General features: G+C 42.2%; 1 protein-coding gene across 1 annotated transcript in view; it reads left to right on the top strand.

Annotated features, from left to right (window-relative positions):
* Positions 1-4,749: 4,749 nt before the first annotated feature.
* The window catches only part of LOC120051004 (dipeptidyl aminopeptidase-like protein 6), a 134,145-nt gene continuing 128,075 nt past the window's right edge, over positions 4,750-10,819 (top strand). The window contains exon 1 of the mRNA XM_038997574.1: positions 4,750-4,912. Within this exon, the coding sequence (XP_038853502.1) occupies positions 4,865-4,912 (48 nt within the window). The 5' untranslated portion in view covers positions 4,750-4,864. The remainder of the gene's footprint in view (positions 4,913-10,819) is intronic.

The raw sequence follows: 10,819 nt of genomic DNA, 5'->3' as shown, positions 1-10,819 counted from the left end.
ATCGAATCCCCAAGCTGACAAGGTAAAAATCTGTTCTACCCCTTAACCTCTCTGGGATATGTGGGACGCGTCCCACTTGGCCAATAGCCAGGGAAAATGTAGAGCGCCAAATTCAAAAAAATTATATAAAATCAAACTTTCATTAAATCACACATGTAAGATACCAAATTAAAGCTACACTCGTTGTGAATCCAGCCAACATGTCAGATTTCAAAAAGGCTTTTCAGCGAAAGCATAAGATGCTATTATCTGATGATAGCACAACAGTAAACAAAGAGAGTGTAGCATATTTCAACCCTGCAGGTGCAACACAAAACGCAGAAAGAAAATATAAATCATGCCTTACCTTTGACGAGCTTCTTTTGTTGGCACTCCAATATGTTTTTGTAATACAACTTTAGGTATTTTTAAACGTTAATAATCGATCAAATTGAAGATGGGTCTATCTGTTTTCAATACAGGAGTACAACAAACTAGCGCTACTTTTCTAGCCTTGCGCAACTCTCAAACAGTACACATAACGTTACACTGATTCCAGATGGCCGTACTTCTTCATTGCACAAAGGAATAACCTCAACCAATTTCCAACGACTGGTGACATCCAGTGGAAGCGGTAGGAACTACAAACAGGTTGATTAGAAATCTAGTATCCCAATGAAAACTCATTGAACAGACAGTGACCTAAAGGTTTTGCCTGCTACATAAGTTCTGTTATACTCTCATACATGATTCAAACAGTTTTAGAAACTTAAGAGTGTTTTCTATCCAAATATACTAATAATATGCATATCTTATATTCTGGGGATGAGTAGAAGGAAGTTGAAATTGGGCACGCTACTTATCCAAAAGTGAAAATGCTGCCCCCTATCCTAGAGAAGTTAACAAGGCAGTTTACCCACTGTTCCTCGGCCATCACTGTAAATAAGAATTTGTTATTAACTGACTTGCCTAGCTAAACAAAGGTTAAATAAAAAAAATCCTTTGGTGAATCTTGAGAGCACAAGCCTGTGCTCTCAATCTTCTCTCTTGATTTTCAACAGAGCGTGAGTTGTTAACATCCCACTAGTCCCCCCCTTCTATGGTGAGAGGGGGTCTGATTGAAGTTATTCATTGCAAACCTGATCTGACCTATTTGGATTCTCATGGACAGTCATGACAATAGCCTATAGAAATGTTGCATAACATGAGCTCATGGGCTCTCATGAAGTGTTTGATTAGATTTTCGATTACATTTGCATTGATGTCAGAGTGATTAGAGGTACAATAGAGTGCTGAGTACCAATGTTGGTATTCTACTAATGACCATCAGCAGCAACAGAGTTTGGAGAAGCCTAATTACCGTGACTAAATGGTCACGTGGAATTTGACTGCCTTCATGACTCGTGACCGCCGGTGTGGTGGTAATATGGCACCGCAACAGTCCTATCCTCACCCTAATAATTTGGTCCCTTTCCCCCTCATAACTTAGCCTACTGTTCTGACTTGCTGATGCACAGGAAGCCTATAGCCTGTTTTAGAGAAATGTAATCATTGAATATTGTAAGAGCTTTAATTGTCTACTTATATGCCCCCTTTATTTATCCTACGGTTCTGACTTGGTGTACATGAAGAATACTGTAAGAATGGCCCATGTTCTGAATTCTGTCGCTCTACATTTCATAAGTGACTACGTCTGTCCTAGCTCGCTCATTAATGTCTTAATCTAAATTACCGATTGCCTCTTATCTGCTCATTGTTCCATTATGCCATAGTTTGTTCATCTCAATTGTCAGTAGAAACCACATTTGTTTAAGCAAGTCAGCCATATCAGCTTTGTTTTTTAAAAAGGCAGTAAATGAGCCTGAATGAACTGTTTTGCTGCCAGACAAGGCTCCGCTGATAGCCAGGTGTAGCGGTGGTAAGGATTCACTCCATGGTGCTGAAAAGAAAGCTCTGCTGTTGGGACAACTTTTATGTAGGCCCTAACAGTTTGTGGGCACCGCTTGTCGCCGTTATAGTGCAATTAATGTATTGTTCGGTGTTGTGTTGTGTAGTGGCATTGCTGGCATGCATCTAAAAGCTTTTTTTGGAGTTTGCACCACCAAGATTTACATGCTAATATCGCCACTGATTATGTGAGTGTGTGAGTGGAGAGTGGCCATACGGACACGCCTGGTGTCCAAATAATTTTTTGTTTGTTGCGCAGGGAGAGTTCAGTCGAGACAAACGGATTTGATTCAGTCAGTTGTCCGGATGAGCCCTTCCCATCTAGTTTCTGCTTGGGAAACTTCCGGGAGAATTTAAAACTTGTCTGCTGAAATTTGGACTTGAGTGTTCAGAATCATTCCATTTTAATCTGAGTAATTGTTATTTTCCTATTATTTTTTACAAAAATTTTACGTTAGTCTTTTTTGGTGATAATCACTACAATAAATGTACTTTAACTGTCACCCTGGCCTAATATTGGCTACACTATCTAGCTACTTCCCTCTCCTTACTGTGGCAAGTGGGAGCGTGTTATTGTGTTGCAGTGCAAACTCTCCCCATATATTAACTGCATTATCTATACTGAACAAAAATATAAACGCAACATGTAACAATTTCATATCAGGAAATCAGTAAATTGAAATACATTCTATGGATTTCACATGACTGGGAATACAGTTAGGCATCTGTGGGACACATATACCTTTAAAAAAAAGTAGGGGGTGTGGATCAGAAAACCAGTCAGTATCTGGTGTGAACGCCATTTTCCTCAAGCAGCGCGACACGTCTCCTTCGCATAGAGTTGATCGGGCTCTTGATTATGGCCTGTTGAATGTTGTCCCACTCCTCTTCAATGGCTGTGCGAAGTTGCTGGATATTGGCGGGAACTGGAACACTTTGTCGTACACTTCGATCCAGAGCATCCCAAACATGCGTAATGGGTGACATGTCTAGTGAGTATGCAGGCCATGGTAAACCTGGGACATTTTCAGCTTCCAGGAATTGTGTACAGATCCTTGTGACATAGGGCCATGCATTATAATGCTGAAACATGAGGTGATGGTGGCACGACAATGGGCCTCAGGATCTCGTCACAGTATCTCTGTGCATTCAAATTGCCATCAATAAAATGCAATTTGTTGTCTGTAGCTTATTCCTGCCCATAACATAACCCCAACGCCACAATGGGGCACTCCGTTCACAACGTTGACATCAGCAAACCACTTGCGCACATGACGTCATACACGTGGTCTGCGGTTGTGAGGCCAGTTGGACATACTGCCAAATTCTCTGAAATGATGTTGGAGGTGGCTTATGGTAGAGCGATGAACATTAAATTATCTGGCAACAGCTCTGGTTGACATTCCTGGCAACTGCACATTTTAGAGTGGCCTTTTATTGTCCCCAGCACAAGGTGTACCTGTGAAATGATCATGCTGTTTAATCAGCTTCTTGATATCAAACACCTGTCAGGTGGATGTATTATCTTGGCAAGGGAGAAATGTTCACAAACAGGGATATATTTGTGCACAAAATGTGAGAGCAATAAGCTTTTTGTGCGTATGGAACATTTCTGGCATCTTTTATTTCAGCTCATGAAACATGGGATCAACACTTTACATGTTGCATATTTTTGTTCAGTGTAGCAACTTCCCTCTCCTTACTGCGGCAAGCAGGAGCGAAGGACACTGTGCTCCGTGTTGTTGTGTTGCAGCGCAAACTCTCCCCATTGAGCAGTGGATTGTATCATGGTGACATCCAGATGGTTACTACCAATATTACAAGTTATTTCTCGTGTATTCTGCTATCCTACTCGAAATAAAATCAAGTGGGATGGAACAAATTGGAGATGTTGACCAAATCCAGATGGTGGCCAATACTAAAAGGTATTTCTCCCTTGCCCATCGAAATAAACATCACTTTATTTTAACTAGCGCCGTGCTGCTGTTGTAGCCAGCTAGCCAGTATAGACTGGCTGGGAAAGACTTGTCAGGACGACTGACTGAACCGAATCCATTTGTCTCCACACTCGACTCTCAGCTGCGAGACATACGTCATCAATTTGAACACCAAGCGTGTCTGTATAACCTCTCCCATTTGAGTGCAATTCTGCATGCATAGGCAGACAGCGCCGTGCTGCTGAAATGGTTTGAGCTCTAGAGACTGGTCAGCCAACCCAACACTGTCATTAAAGCCCCACTACATAGGCTGTCAATGTGAGCTGTTTTATTCCAATACATGATATACATATTTTCATTGATAGCTTTGTCCATTTTTATTTTACTCTCATTTGTATTGGAGCTAAATGGCAAGATAACTGGTATGATTGTAGTGCCTAAATTACATCTACATTGATGATCAATTATGACAATGTTGTTGTTGTTCTGTGTGTGTGTGTGTGTGTGTGTGTGTGTGTGTGTGTGTGTGTGTGTGTGTGTGTGTGTGTGTGTGTGTGTGTGTGTGTGTGTGTGCCGTAGTGGTGGTGTGCGTGAAAATATGATAAGTGTGAAGAGGTGGGGGACAAGCATTGCTCTTCGCCTCCCCCATCACAGTCGCCCGTTGGTGGTTGCCAGGCATTTATCAAAGTGGTGCGGTCGGTGAAAATTGCAGTAGCTGTCTTTGCCTCAGCCCTTATCTCTACCTCTCTCCCTCCCACTTTCTCCCAGCTACAACTAAGCATCATCTGTGTTCTCTCAGATTAAGACTTGCTTTTTTGCTGGAATTTTTTCCCCAGACTACTTATTGCTTACCTCAAGCTCTCTCTCTCAACTTCAACCCTCACGACTGAAATTGAATGTCTTTTCCCCTTCGTGGTACTTTGCTGGTTCCGGTCACCTCTAAAAAGGCACCTGTGATTGTGTTGTAGTGTAGCAGCTGTTTGATCTGACTGTAGGGGAACATGACTACGGTGAAGGAGGCACAGAAAACATCTCAACAACAAGAGCAGGTAATGATACGCTTTCTTTCATTCAACCGATGTTATTAGCCTAGGCGATTCCCTATACTGAAATTGTAGTCTATATTAATGAGATTTTTTTAATCTTGTGTGAAGCCTGCAATTATTTACTGTAACGCCACAAGTAGCATTTTCTCACATCATTTTGTGTACCCCTCCCCTTCATTTTAAATATTTGGAATTGTTGTAGCCTATGCAGCGTGCGGCAAGACAACTGGCTCTCACACCAATCAGTCACTCTTCTCTGTAATTCAAGGTGATTGCTTTCAGCGTCACTACCCCCACCTTAGTCTACTCCATTTAGCCTCCTTCAAATCGATTATCACCATCACGGACATGTATTAAGTAGCTGTTATGGGTGATGAAAATGATTTCCTGCACTTTGCAGTGCTCAGTCAGTCATGGAGCGTCCCCCCCCCCCCCCCCCCCCCCCCCCCATCCGCAGCACGTTGATAGCCCCTTGACTTGGCCAGTGCACGCGACCTGAGCATTTAGATTCACTACATTACCAAAAGTATGTGGACTCGTCGAACATCTCATTCCAAAACCATGGGCATTAATATGGAGTTGGTCCCCCCTTTGCTGCTATAACAGCCTCCACTCTTCTGGGAAGGCTTTCTACTAGAATATTGCTGTGGGGACTTGCTTCCATTCAACCACAAGCATTAGTGAGGTCGGGCACTGATGTTAGGCGATTAGACCTGGCTCGCAGTCGGCGTTCCAATTCATCCCAAAGGTGTTCGATGGGTTTGAGGTAAGGGCTCTGTGCAGGCCAGTCAAGTTCTTCCTTAAACTGCCACACAGATGGAAGCACAGAAGCACAGAATCATCTAAAATGTCATTGTATGCTGTAGCGTAAAGATTTCCCTTCACTGGAACTAAGGGCCCTAGTCCGAACCATGAAAAACAGCCCCAGATCATTATTCCTCCTCCACCAAACTTTACAGTTGTCACTATGCATTAGGGGAGGTAGCATTCTCCTGGCATCTGCCAAAACCAGATTTGTCTGTCAGACTGCCAGATGGTGAAGCATGATTCATCACTCCAGAGAACACGCAAGTTCCACTGCTCCAGAGTCCAATGGCGGCGAGCATTACACCACTCCAGCCCACACTTGGCATTGCGCATGGTGATCTTAGGCTTGTGTGCGACTGGTCGGCCATGGAAACCCATTTCATGAAGCTCCCGACTAACAGTGCTTGTGCTGACATTGCTTCCAGAGTTGCTTCCAGAGGCAGTTTGAAACTCCATAGTGAGTGTTGCAACCGAAGACAGACAATTTTTACACACTACGCGCATCAGCACTCGGCGGTCCTATTCTGAGAGCTTGTGTGGCCTACCACTTCACGGCAAAGCCTTTGTTGCTCCTAGACGTTTCCACTGCAGAACAACAACACTTACAGTTTACCGGGCAGCTTTAGCAGGGCAGAAAGTTGATGAACTGACTTGTTTGAAAGGTGACATCCTATGACGGTGCCACGTTGAAAATCACTGAGCTCTTCAGTAAGGCCATTCTACTGCCAATGTTTGTCTATGGAGATTGCATAGCTGTGTCCTCAATTCTATATACCTGCCAGCAATGCGTGTGGCTGAAGTAGCCGAATCCACAAATTTGAAGGGTTGTCCACATACTTTTGTATATATAGTGTATGACAGAATAGGTGGGACATTTTCAGGTAAAATAGGATGTAGCCTACTGCAGGCTATCACACAGTTGTCCTTTCCAGTCGTCTGAGAAGCATCACTAACAGAAACAATAAAATCATTATCTGTAAGCCTAAGGCATTGTTTAAAAATGTTGCCTACTTCAATAGCCGGGCTATCATTTATGTTTGCCAAACAACGTTTTTACATGGCTCAACATGGTACTTTACTGAAAAGAACAACAAAGCATTCATTGTTTTGATTATGGATATGTAGGCGGGGGACGTTATTTTATGATGGTTATATTTATCTATTTGTCATTTCTTAATTACATAGATTACAGTAGGCTACCCAGCATTCAAGTGGTGCAAAATTGCTCATCTGACATTTTATTTGTGAATTCTTTATCTCAAGCAAATGTACCCCCCAGCAGTTGTTGGCTATTGTAGATTACTTTGTGAAGTGTTCGGTTAACTCACCAATCTGTTTCTATGGTACAGATATACTATTATTGGCTAATTAAAAATGTTCAGCACCCGCTAACACATTTCAGCACCTGATAGCACATTTCAGCACCCGATAGCACATTTCAGCACAACTAAAAGGGCACCACCTAATACTAAATTCTGCACCATCAGAGGTTCAGCCTGTGTGACAGGTTTCAGCACCATTTAAATGGACAGCTCTTTGGACAGCATTTGTCATTGTCTGGACTGGACTCACTGGAGCCTCCTGTCTGTGCACAGCACCCCTTCAAATGACAGAAAAGGTGAGAAGGACAAATAGCCCCATAGAGCAGCCAACCTCCTCCCGAGTCTTCCACAGCTTTGCTCACGTATCATCTGCTATCAGTCAATGCCAGGGAGGCAGGGGAACGTCTCAGTTGCACACGATGCACTCAAAACACGCATCTGTACACTTCATTCACAGAATTACACACACCTGTCAAACATGTCCACTTCATTCACAGAATGACACACACCTGTCAAACATGTCCACTTCATTCACAGAATGACACGCCTGTCAGACATGTCCACTTCATTCACAGAATGACACACACCTGTCAAACATGTCCTCTTCATTGAAAGAATGACACACACCTGTCAAACATGTCCTCTTCATTCACAGAATGACACACACCTGTCAAACATGTCTACTTCGTTCACAGAATGACACACACCTGTCAAACATGTCCACTTCGTTCACAGAATGACACACACTTGTCAAACATGTCCACTTCATTCACAGAATACACATGCAGAAGACACAGATGCATGCAGTACATATTACATGTAAAAGATGGTTATAATGCTTTAACTTGCAGTAGTCATGCTGTTGGTTGTACTATTGGTTGGGTCATACCCCTGTGCCCAGGGCACAGCACCAGACAGGGACACCCAAACAGCAGTCAAAATCAAATAAAATCAAATGTATTTATATAGCCCTTCGTACATCAGCTGATATCTCAAAGTGCTGTACAGAAACCCAGCCTAAAACCCCAAACAGCAAGCAATGCAGGTGTAGAAGCACGGTGGCTAGGAAAAACTCCCTAGAAAGGCCAAAACCTAGGAAGAAACCTAGAGAGGAACCAGGCTATGAGGGGAGGCCAGTCCTCTTCTGGCTGTGCCGGGTGGAGATTATAACAGAACATGGCCAAGATGTTCAAATGTTCATAAATGACCAGCATGGTCAAATAATAATAATCACTGTAGTTGTCGAGGGTGCAGCACCTCAGGAGTAAGTGTCAGTTGGCTTTTCATAGCCGATCATTAAGAGTATTTCTACCGCTCCTGCGGTCTCTAGAGAGTTGAAAACAGCAGGTCTGGGACAGGTAGCACGTCCGGTGAACAGGTCAGGGTTCCATAGCCGCAGGCAGAACAGTTGAAACTGGAGCAGCAGCACGGCCAGGTGGACTGTTATCGCCCAGTATCTGTCACTGAGCGAGGCCCTTAGCACCATGTCACTGTGTGTTAAAGGAATTTTAATTCCTATGTTTATCAACCAATTCAATTAAAACACTCTGACCATAAATAAGAATTTGTAAGATAATTATCAGCATTAAATGGACAGAAACCAGTCTTAAAATCAATCAATCAATAGCGTTTATTCTCGAGAGTACTGAATCATAGTACAATTTACATCAGGTTATATAATAAAGATGATGTCATAGGTTTTAATGTCCATCCTCCTCTAGAATACAATGGCAATACAGTTCACAGCCTCATTACTGTCTGCCACCTGTTAAACTATCTGCAACCAACCCAAGGTCTTTCCCCTCCCTGGGTAGAGACAGAATGTCCTGTAAGTAACACAGCATTCCAGCCTGTCTTGCGACTACAGGGGGTGCTGTTCCGAATTAGCATTTTGTCGTCTCCAAATTAAACTGCCTAGTACTCAATTCTTGCTCGTACAATATGCATATTATTAATTCTATTGGATAGAAAACACTTTCTAGTTTCATACAAAGTTGGAATGATGTCTGTGGGTGACCCAGAACTCTTTCTACAGCGAAATCCATGACAGACAGTGAAAGGTCTGAGAGCGAAGCTCTGATTTCAGATCAGTTTTAAAAGTCTGTGTATATCCTATGGAACGACACGAACTGCACCCGCCTTCCCCTGGATGTCAGTAACCAATGAGAAGTGGAATGGGCCTTCTGCGTAGCTCTCAGAGGTTATAAAGGACCAAGGAGTGAGGGTAGCCCCCCTTTCGACGCTCGCCTTTACGCAGGAAGACACCTCCGGATGCCATTTTCAAAGGCTCGGTTATCAACGTAAAATGTATCCGTCTGTAATTTAATTCGATATAGGACTTAGAAACATCATAAGGTAGTTAATTTAAACCGTTTTATAGCAATTTATATCCGTTTAGTGCGATTTTGATGCATTTCTATGTGAAGCACCGGGCACATTTCGGGGTCCCGGTCGAACGTTAGCGGGCATTTAGACGGACAAAGGACATCTTTCGACCAAAAGAAGATTAAACCCAAGAAAGAATACATTGCCCAAGAATCTGATGGAAGAACAGCTCAAAGTAAGCAATATTTAATATGATAAATCGTTGTTCTGTCGAAATATTTTAAACGCATATTTCGCCATTTTGTTTGGTATAGCTTCACTTGGCGAACCCTGTATTGAAAAGTAAGGATAATTTTAAAAATGTAAGTCAGCGGTTGCATTAAGAACTAATTTGTCTTTCGATTCCTGTCAACTCTGTATTTTTTAGTCAAGTATATGATTAGCTTTCGATTAAACTAGATCACTCTGAAAGCTGACGTCCCTCATTTTGATGCTTGAGTTGTGACTATTTCCATTGTATAACCACGGTTTTGTATGGCTAAATATGCACCTTTTCGAACAAACTGTATATGTATGTTGTAAAATGATGTTACAGGAGTGTCATCGGAAGAATTCTGAGAAGGTTAGTGAAAAAATTAATATATTTTGGCGATGATAACGTTATAGCTCCCTTTGCCTTGAATTCATACTCTACTAACGTTTTCACATGTGGTATGCTAACTTATCGATTTATTGTGTTTTCGCTGAAAAACGCTTAGAAAATCTGAAATATGGTCTGAAATCACAAGAACTGTGTCTTTCCATTGCTATGCTTTGTCTATTTTTATGAAATGTTTTATGATGAGTAAATTGGTCATACACGTTGCTCTATCTAGTAATTCTAGTCGATTTGTGATGGTCGGTGCAATTGTAAACTGTGATTTCTACCTGAAATATGCACTTTTTTCTAACAACACCTATCCTATACCATAAATATGTTATCAGACTGTCATCTGATGAGTTTTTGTCTTGGTTTGTTGCTATCAATATCTTAGTTTAGCCGAATTGGTGATAGCTAGTGGTGGAGAGAGAAAATGGTGGACAAAGAAAGATGGTGTATTTTGCTAACGTGGTTAGCTAATAGATTTACATATTGTGTCTTCCCTGTAAAACATTTTAAAAAACAGAAATGATGGGTTTATTCACAAGATCTGTATCTTTCATCTGGTGTCTTGGACTTGTGATTTAATGATATTTAGATGCTACTATTTACTTGTGAAGCTATGCTAGCGATGCTAATCAGTGTGGGGGGGGTGGGGGGTGATCCCGGATACGGGGTTGATACTCGTGAAAGGTTAAATTAAACTATCTGCAACCAACCCAAGGTCTTTCCCCTCCCTGGGTAGAGACAGAATGTCCTGTAAGTAACACAGCATTCCAGCCTGTCTGAAGATAACTCCATTCTTTCTAATAAGGA

This window comes from Salvelinus namaycush, chromosome 7 (assembly GCF_016432855.1).
Source record: "Salvelinus namaycush isolate Seneca chromosome 7, SaNama_1.0, whole genome shotgun sequence".
Lineage (NCBI taxonomy): Eukaryota > Metazoa > Chordata > Actinopteri > Salmoniformes > Salmonidae > Salvelinus > Salvelinus namaycush.
Note: the sequence above shows the minus strand (reverse complement) of the source record. Positions and strands in the feature narration are given on the sequence as shown.